The sequence below is a fragment of the Bufo bufo genome, chromosome 3 (assembly GCF_905171765.1).
Source record: "Bufo bufo chromosome 3, aBufBuf1.1, whole genome shotgun sequence".
Lineage (NCBI taxonomy): Eukaryota > Metazoa > Chordata > Amphibia > Anura > Bufonidae > Bufo > Bufo bufo.
Genome location: NC_053391.1, coordinates 595,055,145 through 595,075,824, shown reverse-complemented (window position 1 = coordinate 595,075,824; position 20,680 = coordinate 595,055,145). Strand labels below are relative to the sequence as shown.

Genomic DNA, 20,680 nt, shown 5'->3' with positions numbered 1-20,680 from the left:
CATATTGGAAGGACGGTCGGATATCTGCATAGGCTGGGAAGGGGGGACCTGTTTGGGCGCAGAGCAAGCGGAACAAACAGAGTCCGGCTAGTCGCGTGGAAATTTAACGCTGCATAAAGTGCAAGCGTAATAGGTAGTGGCCGGAAGTTTGCGGGGGTCGCTGTTGGGCTCAGACATGGTGGCCCCCTAATGCTGGACACAAGCTGTTAAAAGACCAAAAGGACTCCTACCAGCGTGGGAATTCAGGCCACGCCCCCCGCAAAAGACGGGGCGGTGCGAACTACGGTCTGGACCTCCTGACTTAAAGAGCCGCGGCCTATCACGGCGGGAAATGAAGCCACACCCCCCTGCCGGAGACGGGGGCTGAATAACTGCGAGATTAAAAGCAGGAACAGCCAATTGGATCTGCGCTGGTTTATGCGCCGCGGCCGACCGCAAGTATCGCCGGTCGGCCGCGGCAAGGAAGCCTTCCAAAGTCACCAGCTACTGATGTCCGGTGCGGCATCCACCGCACCAGGAAAATAAGAGTGGATGGGAAGGGCGGGGTTGATCTCCGGACGGTCTCTGTGCCCACACCACTGTAAATGCTCCGGTGTAAATGCACCCCCTACAGAGGTGCCGACTTCCCGTTGCAAGAGTTGTAAGGTGTGGGGGGGGGGGGGGGGGTAGTGAGAGGGTTAATACTTACTCCATGTGCATACTCACCTTACCTTCTTCCTCTTGTCTTCACCCTCCGATGGTGGACCAGCAGGGGCACCCCCTCAGCAGCTGGCACATCAGTGGCAAGCGCTGGAATGGTGGAGAGCTACCTGATCTGGGTGACCCTTGGCTGGTGGGAAGCAGGGGAGCGACGCTTCCCTGGTCCTCTTTTCTTCTTGGTGGAGGTCGGACGGTGAGGAAACCTGACACCGGACTCGCTCCCTGGGTAGACGGAGTAGCCATACCGAAAAAAGGAATAAGAGGTCTGTATCCTGCGACACTAAGCTAAAAACTGGGAGGAGCTAACTTTTTTTTTTTTCAGCCTAGTGTCGCCTCCTAGTGGCAGCAGCAGCTATACCCACGGTCCTGTGTCCCCCAATGAACGAGCGAGAAAGTGACAGAACCCCTTAGCAAAATATTGGGTCACTTTCTTTCAAAATCTTGTATTGAACAGCTCCAGTGCATATTAATGAATTTCAAATATTCATGATCTCCTGGCTTTCCCAGCCCACTTGCTATTGATTTGGATGGAAAAACAGTGTCAGAGGCAGAGGTGGTGGGGAGAGCCGTGAGCTCATGAATATGGGGACTCATTGGCATGCGCTGAAGCTGTTAGGATTTAAAAGTGAGGGCAGCAGGAAACTGGTGACAGATTTTCTTTAAAGGGGTTTTCCATTATAACAACTTATTCTCCATCTACAATAACAAAACAAGGTACCTGCCGACAGAAGCTTTCTGTTCCTGAATGTGGCAAAAGAAGAAAAAAAAAAAATATTATTTAAAAGTTCACCTGACAAATGCAGTATTATTTTTTAAATACAACCAGACTCATCCAACATAAGCACATTCTTCTACTGTATTCATTTCCTAACCTCCAAACAAGCAGTGTCATTCATACCTGTTCTCTTTTTGGAGACCTTTTAGACAATATTTGATTCAATAAAAAATTGTATGACTACTTCCTTTATAATATGCTGCAAAAATATGTTTGTGCTCATTAAAAAGGTAACAATAAAAAGGGGGTGATTTGAATTATGTTTTTTTTATTTTATTTTTTTTTTTACACTTACCATAGGGAACTATAACAAGCAATCATTAGATTGCTATTCTCATAGACCCCAATGCACTAGCATTAGAGTCTATGAGAAAATTGCTCATTTCCTATGGAGCCCTATTACAGGCAAGGGCTCCATAGGAAATACTATGCAGCAGGCTCCTATCATTCACAAAGACAGGGGCTGCTGCACACATGCTCCAGCTCCTCCGATCACCGCACGGGGGAGCCGGAGCATCACCGATAGCACACGCTTCCGGTGTTTCACGAGCTCAGATGCCGTGGTCAGGGTTGACCACGGCATCTGAGGGATTAAATGTCCACGACCGGCATTACTGCCGGTTACGGACATTAGCCGCGGGTGTCTGCTATAAGAAACAGCAGGCCACCTGCGGCTATGGCAACCGTCTTTAAAGACCCAGCCAGCGCCTTACTATTATGGCGCTGGTCGGGAAAGGGTTAAAGGAAATGTGTCAATAAAAATTGTATCTGCCAGTTAAAACCAGATAGCAACATATGTCCTCTTTTTCTACTCTGTTTTTATTTTCTGATTATAGTTTTTTTTATTTTTATTCTATTTCCTGAATATGATTATGGGGGCGGCCATCTTACCTGAGCTGTTCTTAAGAAGTGGCGCCAATTAATAGACATAGTGGTCAGTGCAAAAACTGCAAGATTTTTGGTTTTAGTTTACATATAATAAGTGTCTTTTTTTGTTAGAGATGACAAATCAGTGAAACCCACATGGTTACGGTAATAGATGTATTTGCTGTAAGTATATGCAACCCTCTAAAAAAGGGACATCTGCTGCAAGTGGAAAGACTTTCACTATTAAACACTGAATATGCGGTATATCTAATCATTTGCAGTGCATGTTCCTTGCAACATGTTGGGTGCACTACAAATGACATCAAGACGCGTATACGGAAACATTTGTCTGACATCCCTCACTATCGTACCAGTAATGTATCCGCAGCTACCTTACACTTTTCCACAGTTCATAAAGGAGACACTACATTGTTTGTAGCCCAAAGTGTAGAACGGGTCAGTCCCCCCATTAGAGGGGGAGACCAACGTAAAAAAAAAACCACTCAGCCGGGAATCCTTTTGGATTTTCCGGCTGGGTAGTTGCTTTCCAACTGGTTCTTAATAATAAATATGACCCGATTCTGCAATGCAATTAATTCTCATGTTATTCTGGACTTTTAATACCGTATTTTGTATATTTCCAAATGTCTTGGAAAATGTCTTCACATGAGTTGTGATTGCTGGGGGGGTATATAAGGATGTAATATTTACCCCAGCATTATCATGAGTAAGGGTCACAAACGCGTAGACGCTAACGCTGTGTGTCTGTACTGTGTCATTGGATATTCTATCGCTTTAAAGAATAAAGGCTATCACTTTTATATGGAAAGCTGGATGTCTCTCCTTGTTTTGAAATATGAAAAAAAAAAGACATGGAAAATTTTAAATAACATCATCAAAAATTATTAAAAAAATATGTAAACATATTAAAGAAGTGATTTAAACAGCAGTTCATTTTCTGATGACACATTCTCTTTAAAGGTGTTGTTTTTTAAAATTATTCTGTGAGTTGCAATTTGATGATCCCAAATTTCCATACTGTAAATATGTATGTGTACACAAGTATAAATGATCACTACTGTATCTCACCTGACAATTATGGCTGTTTGAAATGAGAAAACTTTTTTCAAGGTCAGTGATGACTTTTTGGAGCGATGACACCTTTTCATTGAGCCTGCTGACACACTCGTTTCTCCTCTGTTTAATTGCTCTCTCAAGGTTTTCTAAACGGTGATTGATGACTGTTTCTTCATCAGCCAGAAGTTGCCGCAAACCTTCAAAGCCTGCAGTCACCATTTGACGTTTTTGTAAAACTTCAGCCTTCAAGAAAGAATAAGGTAAGTACAACTGTTCTTGCAAAAGAATACAAAAACTATATTTTCTACTGTTTCTAGATTATAGACTCTGGTGTCATGCAGTGTATGTAATAGAAAATGCATAGTATCAATAGGAGTTTTAATATGTTTTAATGGTCACTAACTTTTCACACAACTTAAAGGATAACTGTCACATTTAGACCCTAATTTCAATTTTCATATATGTAGTTACTAATAACATGATATTCCAGAATCAGTTACTATTAGACTGACTTACCCCATATTTAATAAGATTCAGCCCTTAGCAACCAGTCTGCATAAAACTGCAATTTCACTATTCAGTAAAGATGGCCGCCACTGCCCTCACCCTGAGGCTAATCCCGCCTGCCCTTACTAGCCAGCAACAATAGCCCCCCAAAAGTGTAACCAGAGCCCTCCCCCTAAAGGGTTAATCTCCTCCAGCACAAAGGGGTCCTCTTACCACATGTTGCTTTCATTTATACACTGAGCAGACGGCAGATCTCCCTTCCCTGTTGTGCGCTGCTTCCACTCTGCATTCTCCAGCTCTGCCGAGTGAGGGAGCGTCTGCCAAGCACAGGGACAGGGAGAAGTGCACACAGCCCAGGCACTGTTATCAGCTGCTGGGGAGGACCTGACTTTAATAATTTACTTACAGTCCCTGGCTGTCAGTAATGTGAACCTGCACGCAGCGTGCTCCGTCCTTCAACAGACAGACGGACCATGCCTAGCAACCCTATTTTGAGCACAGGTAAAAGTAGGCAGTACAGGGAACAAAAATGTGGAATTAAGGGGTAATTGAATACACAGTGAAAAGTTGAAATAGGGCCACCAAGGAGATATTAATCACCACAATCCAATACTCCAAAAAAAATTATATAATAATACGACAGTTATCCTTTAAGTCGACAGCACAGGAGACGATAAGCAATTTTGTAATATATCTGTATATATATATAAAAAAATGCCTCTTTCCTCTCCAGCTCTTTTCCTGCCCTCCCCCACCTCCAAAACAAACTTTTATCAGAATTTTCTACTAATTCTTGTGAAACCAAGAATGGCTGCCTGCTCACTGAAGTGTCAGATTACATCTTTCCATATAAGTCTATGGAGGAGGAGGAAGGAGTGACTAGCAGAGTGAGAAACAAGCAAAAATGCTGAGATAGGGAGGCTGATGCAGCTAATAGTATTTTCGTGGTCATCCTACGGCATCACATTAATGAGGTAAAGAAACATCTGACTCTAAATTATACAGAGGAAGAGATAATTAGCAACAAATTATTTGGTGCACCCTATAAAGCTAATCGAGACAATAAACCACATGTGATTTTTTTCTTGTGGCCTGTTAATAACAGGAGTTCTGGTGGCCATACACAGTGAGTGTATCTGTCACTCAACCTCAGTCTGATATGATATTGGGCTATGGTATTCCACTTATTGTGCAGTAAGGTCCGGCTTGACACCGATTTTAGGAGGCTTCTGTTACTACCATTCAGCTGCCCAATTGAGATTTGCGTACCAGCCAGTGTTTATGGTGAGTCCATACACCATCTTTTTGGTGTCTGTAAAGTTGGGAGCATGTGCGCTACGTATTTGTTACCAGCTAAGTTCCGATTTGTGGCCGTTATCATTTTGGTATCTAAAAGCTGCTGCTGCAGCTGCTCTAGAGCTGTGGATCTCGGCAGCTCCCGGCATCATGTGTTCCTTGGTTTTCATGATACTGTTTGATCACTAACGTTCTGTAATAAACCTCGGAGGCCTTCATATAACAGCTGTAGATAGACTCTATTTACTCATTAGGTGACTTCTGAGGGCAATTGGTCACACTGGATTTTATTTAGGGGTATCAGAGTACAGGGGGCTGAATAAAAATGCACGCCAAACTTTTCAGATTTTTATTTATTACAAATTTTGAAAACTATGTCTCATTTTCTTTTCACTTCACACATACTTGCTACTTTGTGTTGGTCTATCACATACAATCCCCAAAAAATACATTTAAGTTTGTGGTTGTAATGTGAAAAATGTGGAAAAGTTCAAGGAGTATGAATACTTTTTAAGGCACTGTAAAGGTACACTGAATATTTTCCCACAAAAGTATATATAAAGCTGCCCTGCTCTATAACATGCTGCCTTTAGCTCAGACACAATCTTCAACTAAATCTTTCCTAAAAAAATGTTTTTCTTTGCACCGGCATATTCTGACCAACATAACTTTTCTATATTTATGTCTTCAGAGCTGTGTGAGGGCTTTTTTTTTTTATTACTTTTTGACCCCTTTTTATTAAAAATTTTTGGGAAGTAAAGAAAAACAACGAATTGGCCATTTTTAGATATTTTTTTCCATTACGACGTTCACCATACGGGAAAAATACATTTATATTTTAACAGTATGGGCATTTTGGGACGTGGCAGTGCTATTGTATTGTTTTTTTTTTTTATAGTTTTTTTTCTATATGGAGAAAGGGGGGGGGGGTGAATTAAAGCTTTTTTTTTTTTAACTTGTTTAAGTCCCCTTTGGGGACTTTAACATGCAATCATCGGATCACTTGTTTCATAGACTGTAATGAATTACCACTGGAGTTTATGTATGAGAGATTTATTAAATTTCTTGGCAGAGCTCCATAGGAAAATATCTATTGGCAGGCCTCAGAGCGTTCAGAAGGCCTGAGGCAGGCACGGCAACTGAACTGCTTCCCTGACCTTGGCATAGAGGAGCCTTTTAAGCCCTGAGAATGCAGCACTCCCGGGGAAAGACCTCCTAGATGCTGTGTTTGCAATTGACCATGGCATCCTAGGGTTTAAAGGTCTGTGATTGGCACTAATTCCAATCATAGACTGCTGCGTAAAACATCAGGCATCCAGGGCTATGGCGCCCGCTCAGCTTCTGAATGAGCACCACGTTTAAAGACCCATTTTCCACCGGACATGTACGGTGGAGGCTTGGAAGGAGTTACTAAATTTGTGTTATAGTCTCTCAGTTATAGATACTGAGGCTATAAGGCCCCTTTCACACGGGCGAGTATTCCGCGCGGATGCGATGCGTGAGGTGAACGCATTGCACCCGCACTGAATACCGACCCATTCATTTCTATGGGGCTGTTCAGATGAGCGGTGATTTTCACGCATCACTTATGCGTTGCGTGAAAATCGCAGCATGCTCTATATTCTGCGTTTTTCACGCAACGCAGGCCCCATAGAAGTGAATGGGGTTGCGTGAAAATCGCAAGCATCCGCAAGCAAGTGCGGATGCGGTGCGATTTTCACGCACGGTTGCTAGGAGACGATCGGGATGGAGACCCGATCATTATTATTTTCCCTTATAACATGGTTATAAGGGAAAAAAATAGCATTCTGAATACAGAATGCATAGTAAAACAGCTTAAAAAAATAAATAAAATAATTTAACTCACCTTAGTCCACTTGATCGCGTAGCCCGGCATCTGCTTCTGTCTCCTTTGTTGAATAGGACCTGTGGTGAGCATTAAGTACAGTTACAGGACCTTTGATGACGTCACTCTGGTCATCACATGGTACGTCACATGATCTTTTACCATGGTGATGGATCATGTGATGACCGGAGTGACGTCATCAAAGGTCCTGGAATGAATGCTCACCACAGGTCCTGTTCAGCACAGAAGGAGACAGACGAGATGCCGGCAGCGCCAGCAAGTGGATTAAGGTGAGTTAAATTATTTAGAAATTTTTTTTAACCCCTCCAGCGCTATTTTACTTTGCATTCTGTATTCAGAATGCTATTATTTTCCCTTATAACCATGTTATAAGGGAAAATAATACAATCTACAGAACATTGATCCCAAGCCCGAACTTCTGTGAAGAAGTTCGGGTTTGGGTACCAAACATGCGCGATTTTTCTCACGCGCGTGCAAAACGCATTACAATGTTTTGCACTCGCGTGGAAAAATCGCGGGTGTTCCCGCAACGCACCCGCACATTTTCCCGCAACGCCCGTGTGAAAGAGGCCTAAGGCCTCTTTCACACGAGCGTGACGGATTAGGTCCGGATACGTTCAGAGTGCCTTCAGTGAAACTCGCACCATTTTGCAAGTAAGTTCAGTCAGTTTTGTCTGCAATTGCGTTCAGTTTTTTCTGCACGAGTGCAATACGTTGTGATGCGTTTTTCACGTGCGTGATAAAAAACTGAAGGTTTACAAACAACATCTCGTAGCAACCATCAGTGAAAAACGCATCGCACTTGCTTCCGGATGCAATGCGTTTTTTACTGAAGCCCCTTTCACTTCTATGGGGCCAGGCCTGCGTGAAAAAAGCAGAATACAGAACATGCTGCGTTTTTCACGCAACGCAGAACGGATGCGTGAAAAAAAAAAATAATGTATACAGACCCATTGAAATGAATAGGTCAGGATTCAGTGCGGGTGCTATGTGTTCACGTCACGCATTGCACCCGTGCAGAAAACTCGCTCGTGTGAAAGGGGCCTAATTAAACACCATTCTTTTTCAATCACCCCAAAAAAATTATTAATCCAACACCTATTAGGGCCCATTTATTATAGATATATCAAGAAAAACATGCCATGAACAGTATATCCTTTATTCCAGAGACATTAAAAAATACAGCAAAAATTAGAGTTTTAATATACTTTTAATGGCGAGTGCCACATGATTTTCTTGGAATATGGATTTGCAAAGCTGAGATGTAGAGCGCCACCTACTTATTACTCAGAGTGTTTCAGCGTGGATACATAACTGGGATCTTGGTGAAGGAGTGCATGAAGTGACCGCCTTTATCTGGACTTGGCGTCTATTTATTATAGAGACTGTACTGTATTTTACTTTACAGCATTTGCATGTGTGTACCTGAAGTTCTTGAGCTCTTTCTTTTTCTTCAGTTTTAAGTTGCACACTATTGGCAAGCTCCTTTCTTAATGCCTGCAGACGATTTTGAACTTCACCCTGTTTAAAGAAGATTAATAATGCTGACACAGACTCAGCAACATAATAACATTAGTTTCACAACAATTATCATTATTTCATTGCTTAAACAACTGATTTCTATGGCAGGCTCGTCTACGTCAGGGGAACCCCGCCCTTGGAAGAGCATGGTGACACACTTTGTGCATATCCACATGGGATGTAGATTTGCTGCACATATTGTAAAGGATAAAATACACAGTATAAACTGACAGGGTACATTCAAACTCAACACTGCAGGACAATTTCTGACGAAGCTTTTTTTCTGCAGCGTGGGGATGACATTTGGTAAAATCCCCATCCCCCCCCTTAGGGCAGGTTCACATCTGTGCTGAAGGCTCCGTTCAGGGCCTCCATTGCGGAATCTGCCAAAAAGAGCAGACAAAAAAGTCCCGCATGCAGGAGTGTTACTTTCCACTAACATTATGGGCAGTGGGGTCCGTTCAGCTCCGTCATCTGCCAATTACGGCACATCTGTTATTTGTATTGTTCTGCTCCTCTAACTGAGCAGAACAATGGAAATAACTAGTGCTGGTGTGAACATGCCCCTATTCGCCATGTGCGAACACAACCCATTGGAAATATTCACATGCAGTAGATTTGTTTCAGAAATTTCAGCAGCTGAAGATCATTTCTATAATAAGTGGTGTTTGTAGAGCATGGGCATTGGTTTCTGTAAGCCCCATTTGGACATCTGGGAATGTTGTAGATATTTTGCAATAGATTTACTGCATGTGAAACTTTTGAGATCGTAGGGGGTCCTCGCTCACCAAACTCAGCTATTATTATTTTATGCACTTATATAGCGGTATTATATTCCGCAGCGTTTTACAGACATTAGCATCCAACTGTCCCCAATGGGGCTCACAATCTAGGTTCCCTATCAGTATGTCTTTGGGGTGTGGGAGGAAACCGGAGAACCCGGAGGAAACCCACGCAAACACGGGGAGAACATACAAACTCTCTGAGACACATCAGAAAACTGAGCCACAGTCCCTTTATGTAATGCTTATGAAACTTCCTAAATGTAATAAGTAGCTATTCACTGGACTTTACCTTAAATTCCTCAGTTGTTTCTTCTACTGGCATTACTGTATGGCTCCTGTGATAGACGGACTCTCGGCACACTACACAGATTTCCTCAGAGTCATCCTTACAGTAAAGTTTGAGTGGCTCTTGGTGCTTCGGACACTGCTTCTTAGGTCCTTCACTTTCTACAGCTGTAAACATTTGAGCTGAAATTTCCAGCACGTTGCCCACAACACGATTAGGTCTTAGAAACTTCCATTTGGATACCTTCCGACACACAGGGCATAGAAAATTGCTGCGGGTGCCTTTCCATGTTTGGGAGATACATGCTCGGCAAAAGTTGTGACCACACTGTATAGAGACAGGGTCTTTATATTTATCAAGGCAAATGGAACAGGTCAGTTCTTCCTGTAGATCTTTGACATGTTTGGTCCGTGCACTCGCCATGACTGTAGGAAAGAAAGGCACACAGTTATTTCACATCTTCAAAACGTTATATCTGCATACGTTTAAAGGGTACCTCTCATGTCAGAAACTTTGACTGGTGGGGCCCCAAGTCCTGAGACCACCACCAATCACTAAAGCAAGGCAACAATAACGTTATCTTTCCGTTCACAGAGCTGTACAAGGGTTTTTTTGTGGGACAGTTTGTTCTTTTCATTGGTACATTTTGGGACAGTTACAACTTTTTGATCGCTATTTATTCCATTTTTTGAACAAAAAACAGCAATTTAGGAACTGTGGGGGTCATATTATTAAGACCGGCGGTTTAGACGCCGGTCTTAATACCCTTTAGCTTGCGGTGGATACGCTGAACTGTGGATGCGGCCTCTACATAACCTCCGTGTATCCACTGCCTGTCTAAATCTATGCCAGCTACCTTGCTGGCGAAGATTTAGACCATTTTGTACGCCTAAAACGGGTGTAGAAAATGATGAGACAGGCCAGCCGGCCAGACCCTTCCCCGCCCACGCCACTCCCATTAATTTTTTTTTAACACCTGGCGTGAGCGGTGAAAAGTCGCAGATTGCTGCGCAAATAACCTTTGCGCCGCAATCTGCGACAGATATAGGCCAAAAAGTGGTGTAAATAGGTTTCTTTATTTCCACTGTGTGGTTTTAATGCGATAGCTTTTATATAACAAAGCATTTATAATAGTGAAACAAGGGTTAGGCTTCTTTCACACTAGCTTTTTCAATTCCGCTATTGAGACCCGTCATAGGATCTCAATAGCGGAAGAAAACGCTTCTGTTTTGTCCCCATTCATTGTCAATGGGGACAAAACTAAACTGAAAGAAACGGAATGCACCAAAATGCATTCCGTTCCGTTTGGTTGCGTTCCCATCGTGGACATAAAAACGCTGCAAGTAGCGTTTTTCTGTCCGCGATTCTGTGACACAATAGAAAATTAATCCGTCCCCCATTGACCTTCAATGGTGTTAAAGACGGATCCGTCTTGGCTATAGAAGACATAATACAACCGGATCCGTTCATGACGGATGCATGCAGTTGTATTATTGTAATGGAAGCGTTTTTGCAGATCCATGACGGATCCGCAAAAAACGCTAATGTGAAAGTAGCCTCAGGCTACTTTCACACTAGTGTTTTTGCTGGATCCGGCAGGGTTCAGCAAAAACGCTTCCGTTACTGATAATACAACCATCTGTATCCGTTATGAATGGATCTGGTTGTATTATCTTTAACATTGCCAAGACGGATCCGTCATGAACTCCATTGAAAGTCAATGGGGGATGGATCCGTGTTCTATTGTGTCAGAGAAAACGGATCCGTCTCTATTAACTTGCATTGGGAGTCATGACAGATCCGTCTTGCCCCGCATCCCAGGACGGAAAGCAAACCGCAGCATTCCGGTATGAGAAAGGAACGGAATGCATTTTGGAGCATTCCATTCTATTCAGTTACATTTTGTCCCCATTGACCCTATGACGGATCTCAATACCGGAAAATATTAACGCTAGTGTGAAAGTAACCTTATTTTCTGCTTTATGCTATATATTTTTTTTTATTTTCTTAAACTTTTTTTTCTCCTGCTAGGGGACTTAACCTGTTCTGGACACATGACGTACCGGTACGGCATGTTGTCCCTAACCTATGGACACATGACGTACCGGTACGTCATGTGTATTTCCGATCACCGCCGCCCGGCAGGCGGTGATCGGAACAAGGTGCCTGCTCAAATCATTGAGCATGCACCTTGGCTAAATGCGCGGGGGGGGGGGGGGGGGGGATCACGGCCCCCCGTGGCGGTGATCGTCGCAAACCGCAGGTCAATTCAGACCTGCGGTTTGTGGCTTTTACATGCGGCGGGGTTGCGGTCAGCGGTGCCATCGGGTCCCCATGCGGCTGTAGGGAGGACCCAATGGCATGGAAGGCAGCGCGATGCCTTCCTGAGGCATCTGCGCTACCTTCCGGTGACGAGCCTGTGAGATCCAGCCCCCTGGATCTCACAGGCAGGAAGCTGTATGAGTAATACTAGGGGTGCACCGAAATGAAAATTCTGGTCCGAAACCGAAACCGAAAATTCAGGATGCCCTTGACCGAAAACCGAAACCGCCTTTTTGCCCAAATAATGATTGGTGCTGTTATGGAGAGGGGGATCTGTGGGTGGCGCTGTTATGGAGAGAGGGATCTGTGGGTGGCGCTGTTATGGAGAGGGGGATCTGTGGGTGGCGCTGTTATGGAGAGGGGGATCTGTGGGTGGCGCTGTTATGGAGAGGGGGATCTGTGGGTGGCGCTGTTATGGAGAGGGGTATCTGTGGGTGGCGCTGTTATGGAGAGGGGGATCTGTGGGTGGCGCTGTTATGGAGAGGGGGATCTGTGGGTGGCGCTGTTATGGAGAGGGGGATCTGTGGGTGGCGCTGTTATGGAGAGGGGGATCTGTGGGTGGCGCTGTTATGGAGAGGGGGATCTGTGGGTGGCTCTGTTATGGAGAGGGGGATCTGTGGGTGGCTCTGTTATGGAGAGGGGGATCTGTGGGTGGCTCTGTTATGGAGAGGGGGATCTGTGGGTGGCGCTGTTATGGAGGGGGGGGATATGTGCACTGTTATGGGCATAACAGTGCACAGATCCCTTTCCCCATAACAGTGCACAGATCCCTTTCCCCATAACAGTGCACAGATCCCCCCTCCCCATAGCAGTGCACAGATCCCCCCTCCCCATAGCAGTGCACAGATCCCCCCTCCCCATAGCAGTGCCATAGACCGATCCCCCTACCCATAACAGCCCCGGCCCTGCTGCTCACAGCATCACTCACTGCATCTTTATTTTACCTTACAATCGTGACGCTCCAGTAAGAACTCTGCAGGCAGAGCGGAGGGCGGCGTAACGTCACTTACTCACGTGACGCACCTGCTCCGCCCACTTTATGAATGAAGGAGGCGGAGCAGGCGCGTCACGTGAGTAAGTGACGTTACGCCGCCCTCCGCTCTGCCTGCAGAGTTCTTACTGGAGTGTCACGATTGTAAGGTAAAATAAAGATGCAGTAAACCGCCCGCCCGGCGCCCGCCCGCAGATGGTGGGTGACAAATCATACACCCCATATTTTCGGCCGATATTTTCGGCTGCCGGAATTTCGGTGCACCCCTAAGTAATACACACAGTATTACTCATACAGCCAATGCATTCCAATACAGAAGTATTGGAATGCATTGTAAAGGATTAGACCCCCAAAAGTTGAAGTCCCAAAGTGGGAGAAAAAATAAAGTGAAAAAAAAAACTGGAAAAAATAAAGTTTTCCCCCCAAAAAATTTAAAGTTTCATTTTCCCCAAATAAAGTTTAATTTTTTTTTTGTAAAAATAGGGGGGGAAAAAACTATACGTATTAGGTATCGCCGCGTCCGTGTTGACCGGCTCTATAAACATATCACATGACCAAACCCCTCAGATCAACACCGTAAAAAAAAAAACTGTGCTAAATAAACAATTTTTTTTGTCACCTTACATCACAAAAAGTACAACAGCAAGCGATCAAAAAGGCGTTTGCCCACCAAAGTAGTATTAATCTAACCGTCACCTCATCCCGCAAAAAAATTAGCCCCTACCTGAGACAATCGCCTAAAAAATAAAAAATAAATATGGCTCAGAATATGGAGAAACTAAAACATCATTTTTTTTGTTTTAAAAAAGCTGTTATTGTGTAAAACTTACATAAATAAAAAAAAGTATACATATTAGGTATCGCCGCGTCCGTATCGACCGGCTCTATAAAAATATCACATGACCTAACCCCTCAGATGAACACCGTAAAAAAAAATAAAAACTGTGCTAAATAAACCATTTTTTGTCACCTTACATCACAAAAAGTGCAATAGCAAGCGAATAAAAAGTCATATGCACCCCAAAATAGTGCCAATCAAACCGTCATATCATCCCGCAAAAATCATACCCTACCCAAGATAATCGCCCAAAAACTGAAAAAATTATGGCTCTCAGACTATGGAAACACTAAAACATGATTTTTTTTGCTTCAAAAATGAAATCACTGTGTAAAACTTACATAAATAAAAAAAAAGTATACATATTAGGTATAGCAGCGTCCGTAATAACTTTCTCTATAAAAATATCACATGACCTAACCCCTCAGGTGAATACCATAAAAAAAAACATAAAAACAGTGTAAAAAAAGCCATTTTTTGTCACCTTACATCACAAAAAGTATAATAGCAAGCGATCAAAAAGGCGTTTGCCCACCAAAGTAGTATTAATCTAACCGTCACCTCATCCCGCAAAAAAATTAGCCCCTACCTGAGACAATCGCCTAAAAAATAAAAAATAAATATGGCTCAGAATATGAAGACACTTTAAAACATCATTTTTTTTGTTTTAAAAAAGCTGTTATTGTGTAAAACTTACATAAATAAAAAAAAAGTATACATATTAGGTATAGCAGCGTCCATAATAACTTTTTCTATAAAAATATCACATGACCTTACCCCTCAGGTGAATACCATAAAAAAAAACATAAAAACAGTGTAAAAAAAGCCATTTTTTGTCACCTTACATCACAAAAAGTATAATAGCAAGCGATCAAAAAGTCACACGCACCCCAAAATAGTGCCAATCAAACCGTCATCTCATCCCGCAAAAATCATACCCTACCTAAGATACCCTACCCAAAAACTGAAAAAAATTAGGGCTCTCAGACTATGGAAACTAAAACATAATTTTTTTTAGTTTAAAAAAATGAAATCATTGTGTAAAACTTACATAAAAAAAAAAATGTATACATATTAGCTATCGCCGCATCTGTGACAACCTGGTCTATAAAAATACCACATGATCTAACCTGTCAGAGGAATGTTGTAAATAACAAAAAATAAAAACGGTGCCAAAACAGCTATTTCTTATTACCTTGCCTCACAAAAAGTGTAATATAGAGCAACCAAAAATCATATGTACCCTAAAATAGTACCAACAAAACTGCCACCCTATCCCGTAGTTTCTAAAATGGGATTACTTTTTTTAGAGTTTATACTCTAGGGGTGCATCAGGGGGGCTTCAAATGGGATATGGTGTCAAAAAACCAGTCCAGCTAAATCTGCCTTCCAAAAACCATATGGCATTCCTTTCCTTCTGCGCCCTGCCGTGTGCCCGTACAGCGGTTTACGACCACATGTGGGCTGTTTCTGTAGAGCCATAAATATTGAGTTTTGTTTGGCTGTTAACCCTTGCTTTGTAACTGGTAAAAAATTATTAAAATGGAAAATCTGCCAAAAAAGTGAAATTTTGAAATTGTAGCTCTATTTTCCATTAATTCTTGTGGAACACCTAAAGGGTTAACAAAGTTTGTAAAATCAGTTTTTAATACCTTGAGAGGTGTAGTTTCTAGAATGGGGTGGTTTCTATTATGTAAGCCTCACAAAGTGACTTCAGACCTGAACTGGTCCTTGAAAAGTGTTTTTTTGAAAATTTCTGAAAAATGTCAAGATTTGCTTCTAAACTTCTAAGCCTTGTAACGTCCCCCAAAAATAAAATGTCATTCCCAAAATGATCCAAACATGAAGTAGACATATGGGGAATGTAAAGTAATAACTATTTTTGTAGGTATTACTATGTCTTATAGAAGTAGAGAAATTGAAACTTGGAAATTTGCAAATTTTTCAAAATTTTTGCAAAATTTTGTATTTTTTTTATAAATAAAAATGTTTTTTTTTTTACTCCATTTTACCAGTGTCATGAAGTACAATATGTGACGAAGAAACAATCTCAGAATGGCCTGGATAAGTCAAAGCGTTTTAAAGTTATCACCACATAAAGTGACACTAGTTAGATTTGCAAAAAATGGCCTGGTCCTTAAGGTGAAAATGAGCCCGGTCCTTAAGGAGTTAACCATGCAATCTTCTGATCACTCATATAATGCACTGCATTCCTTTTGGACTAAATCTGGATTTACACGCGCCGACTGAGTGACCGATCATTGGGAAGAAATCGTTCTTTCGCAACAGTCAGCTGCTCGTTCAGTTAAAGAGGACCTTTCACTTGTATAAACGATGTTAACTGAGTATGCTGCCATATAGAGCGGCGCCCGGGGATCTCACTGCACTTACTATTATCCCCGGGCGCCGCTCCGTTCTCCCGTTATAGGCTCCGGTACCTTTGCTTCTTAAGTTATAGTAGGTGGGTCTTCCCTTGTCCTGTGGGCGTCTCCTTCTCCTAGGCTGCAGCGCTGGCCAATCGCAGCGCACAGCTCACAGCCTGGGAGAAAAAAACCTCCCAGGCTGTGAGCTGTGCGCTGCGATTGGCCAGCGCTGCAGCCTAGGAGAAGGAGACGCCCACAGGACAAGGGAAGACCCGCCTACTATAACTTAAAAAGCAAAGGTACCGGAGCCTATAACGGGAGAACGGAGCGGCGCCCGGGGATAATAGTAAGTGCAGTGAGATCCCCGGGCGCCGCTCTATATGGCAGCATACTCAGTTAACATCGTTTATACAGGTGAAAGGTCCTCTTTAAGGCTACTTTCCGTCATGGATCTGCAAAAACGGATCCATTACAATAATACAACCGCATGAACGGATCAGTTTGTATTATCTGTAACATAGCCAGACGGATCCATCATGAACTCCATTGAAAGTCAATAGGAGACGTTTTCTATTGTGCCAGATTGTGTCAGAGAAAACGGATCCGTCCCCATTGACTTACATTGTGTGCCAGGACGGATCCGTTTGGCTCAGTTTCATCAAGCAGGCAGCAAAATGCTGGATGTCCGCCACCAGAGTGGAATGGAGACTGATCGGAGGCATACTGATGCATTCTAAGCGGATGCTTTTCCATTCAGAATGCATTAGGGCAAAACTGATCCATTTTGGACCGCTTGTGAGAGCCCATGACGGATCTCACAAATGGAAAGCCAAAATGCGAGTGTGAAAGTAGCCTAAGGAGACTACTGCATTTACATGCAGCAAGCTCCTTTACTGTAGGAGGACGAGGTATTGCTATTGCGTTCCCTCGTTCTCATACAGAATCATGGTTTCTGAGCAGCAGATCGCTGTTTATGGTCCGCAATACGGGCACGGGGCACACATACTCGTCTGCATGAGCCTTTATACTGATTTATAACGCTGTGTCTCCCTGAGAGACCTGGAATCTGTCATATTACACTGACATAATGCTGGCAGTGTAATTCAGTAGATACAGGTCTCTCAGGGTCATACAGCATTATAAATCTGTATAAGGCCTCATGCACATGACCGTTTTGTGCATCCGTGGCCGTTGTGCCGTTTTCCGTTTTTTTTCCGCGGACCCATTGACTTTCAATGGGTCCGTGGAAAAATCGGAAAATGCACCGTTTTGCAGCCGCATCCGTGTCCTATTTTTTTGACGGACAACGGTTCACGGACCCATTCAAGTCAATGGGTCCGTGAAAGAACACGGATGCACATAAGATTGGCATCCGCGTCCGTAGGTTACTTTCATACAGACGGATGCCAAGATCCGTCTGCATAAAAGCTTTTTCAGAGATGAGTTTTCACTTCGTGAAAACTCATATCCGACAGTATATTCTAACACAGAGGCGTTCCCATAGTGATAGGGACGCTTCTAGTTAGAATATACTACGAACTGTGTACATGACTGCCCCCTGCTGCCTGGCAGCACCCAATCTCTTACAGGGGGCTGTGATCCGCACAATTAACCCCTCAGGTGCTGCACCTGAGGGGTTAATTGTGCATATCATAGCCCCCTATAAGAGATCAGGGGCTGCCAGGCAGCAGGGGGCAGACTCCCCTCCCTCCCCAGTTTAAATTTCATTGGTGGCCAGTGTGCGGCCTCCCCTCTCCCCCCCCCGATCATTGGTGGCAGCGGAGAGTTCCGATCGGAGTCCCAGTTTAATCGCTCTGGGGCTCCGATCGGTAACCATGGCAACCAGGACGCTACTGCAGGCCTGGTTGCCATGGTTACTTAGCAATATTACAATATTAGAAGCATCATACCTACCTGCTGCGCTGTCTGTGACCGGCCGGGAGCTCCTCCTACTGGTAAGTGACAGATCATTAAGCAATGCGCCGCACAGACCTGTCACTTACCAGTAGGAGGAGCTCCCGGCCGGTCACAGACAGCGCAGCAGGTAAGTATGATGCTTCTAATATTGTAAGTATGATTAAACTGTGACTCCAATCGGAACTCTCCGCTGCCATCAATGATCGGGGGCGGGGGGGCGGGGGGAGAGAGGGGAGGCCGCACACTGGCCACCAATGATATTACAATAGAGGGAGGGAGGGGGGGCCGCACACTGGCCAGGGGGCTATGATATGCACAATTAACCCCTCAGGTGCAGCACCTGAGGGGTTAATTGTGCGGATCACAGCCCCCTGTAAGAGATCAGGTGCTGCCAGGCAGCAGGGGGCAGTCATGTACGCAGTTCGTAGTATATTCTAACTAGAAGCGTCCCCATCACTATGGGAACGCCTCTGTGTTAGAATATACTGTCGGATATGAGTTCCACGATCTAACTCATATCCGACAGTATATTCTAACATAGAGGCGTTCCCATGGTGATGGAGACGCTTCAAGTTAAAATATACCATCGGATTTGAGAAAACTCTGATCCGATGGTATAATAGGGACTCCTGACTTTACATTGAAAGTCAATGGGGGACGGATCCGTTTGAAATGGCACCATATTGTGTCAATGTCAAACGGATCCGTCCCCATTGACTTGCATTGTAATTCAGGACGGATCCGTTTGGCTCCGCACGGCCAGGCAGACACCAAAACGACATTTTTTTCATGTCCGTGGATCCTCCAAAAATCAAGGAAGACCCACGGACGAAAAAACGGTCACGGATCACGGACCAACGGAACCCCGTTTTGCGGACCGTGAAAAAATATGGTCGTGTGCATAAGGCCTAATGCTGTGGGATGCTGTGAGAGGAGCAGAGTTAAGAATGGGAAATCACACTGCCACACGCTGCGAGTTTCTCTGAACTTACTAATCTGTGTAAGGCCTAAAGCTTGGTTCCCATCTGCATTAGCGGTCTCCATTGCAGTTTCCCTACAAAAGGGAATAATGCAGCATGCTGAGCTATTTTGTCCTGTAAACGTCAGGCTCTCTGACGGAAACCTAAAGCCCCTTTCACATGGGCGCGAATTCCACACGGGTGCAATGCATTGCACCCGCACTGAATCCGGACCCATTCACATCAATGGGGCTGTGTACATGAGCGGTGATTTTCACGCATCACTTGTGCGTTGCGTGAAAATCGCAGCAAGCTCTATATTGTGCTTTTTCAAGCAACGCAGGCCCCATAGAAGTGAATGGGGCTGCGTGAAAATCGCAAGCATCCGCAAGCAAGTGCAGATGCGGTGCGATTTTCACGCATGGTTGCTAGGAGGCGATCGGGATGGGGACCCGGTCATTATTATTTTCCCTTATAAGATGGTTATATGATGGACCATGTGATGGACCATGTGATGAGCGCAGTGACGTCAAAGGTCCTTTAGCCAGGTCCTGAAGAAAGTAGAAAGAAGAGGGGATCCGCTACGCGACCAAGTGGATGGGGTGAGTTAAATTTGTTTATTATTTTTAACCCCTCAATGGACATTTTACTAAGCATTCTGTATTAAGAATGCTATTATTTTCCCTTATAACCATGTTATAAGGGAAAATAATACAATCTACAGAACACCTAAACCAAACTTCTGTGAAGAAATCCGGGTTCGGGTCTGGGTACCAAACATGCCGATTTTTCTCACGCGCGTGCAAAATGCGCGGATGCATTTTTAAAAGACAGTACAAAAGCAATGTTAAAACCCACAATAAGGCTCAATTCACATGATCGTTTAATTTTTCCATTCTTCCGATCTGTCCAAAAAACTGTAAAAATAAGGAAAAAAACTGATCCTGTATTTGAAGCATCTGTTATGTTCCGTTATGCACATGCCATTTCCATCTGAGAAATGTTATTTTATACGGAAGAAAAGGTCCTGCGTGCAGAACTTTATTTTTCTGTTCCTCTGAAAAATTGAAAAATAAAGGTGATGTGAACCCAGCCTAAACCCTCATGCACACGATCGTATGTATTTTGCGATCTGCAAAAAATACAAATGACATCTGTGTGCATTCCGTATTTTGCAGAACGGAACAGCCGGCCCCTAATAGAACAGTCCTATCCTTGTCTGTAATGCGGACAATAATAGGACATGTTCTATTTTTTGTGTGGAATGGACATACGGAAACTGAGTGCACACAGAGTAACTTCTATGTTTTTCAGCGGACCCATTAAAATGAATGGTTCCGCATATGGTCCGCAAAAAAAACCATTCTGGAAATGATACAGAGATAGCTCTGCAGAAGCTGCTGATATATTAATCTCACAAAGCATCGCTTAGCCTGGTTACAATGGTATTCAGTTTGTCAGCTGAACAGAGGACTCGGAATGTAACAACAGTGTTCACTCACAGCAAGCTAAGGCCAAGTTCACACTTCATTGTTCAGTGATTGTGAGCCAAAACCAGGAGCGGGTCAAAAACACAGAACAAGCACAGATCTCACCATTAGGGCTCATGC

The 20,680-nt window shown here is 43.7% G+C and overlaps 1 protein-coding gene across 2 annotated transcripts in view; it reads right to left on the bottom strand.

Moving 5' to 3' along the window:
- The window catches only part of LOC120996145 (E3 ubiquitin-protein ligase TRIM39-like), a 49,135-nt gene that overhangs the window by 15,810 nt on the left and 12,645 nt on the right, over nucleotides 1-20,680 (bottom strand). For both annotated transcript variants that reach the window (XM_040425887.1, XM_040425888.1), the window contains exons 2-5: nucleotides 9,684-10,105; nucleotides 8,514-8,609; nucleotides 3,431-3,661; nucleotides 1,418-1,440 (exon numbers count right to left, since the gene is read on the bottom strand). In XM_040425887.1, the coding sequence (XP_040281821.1) occupies nucleotides 1,418-1,440; nucleotides 3,431-3,661; nucleotides 8,514-8,609; nucleotides 9,684-10,103 (770 nt within the window). In that variant the 5' untranslated portion in view covers nucleotides 10,104-10,105. The remainder of the gene's footprint in view (nucleotides 1-1,417; nucleotides 1,441-3,430; nucleotides 3,662-8,513; nucleotides 8,610-9,683; nucleotides 10,106-20,680) is intronic.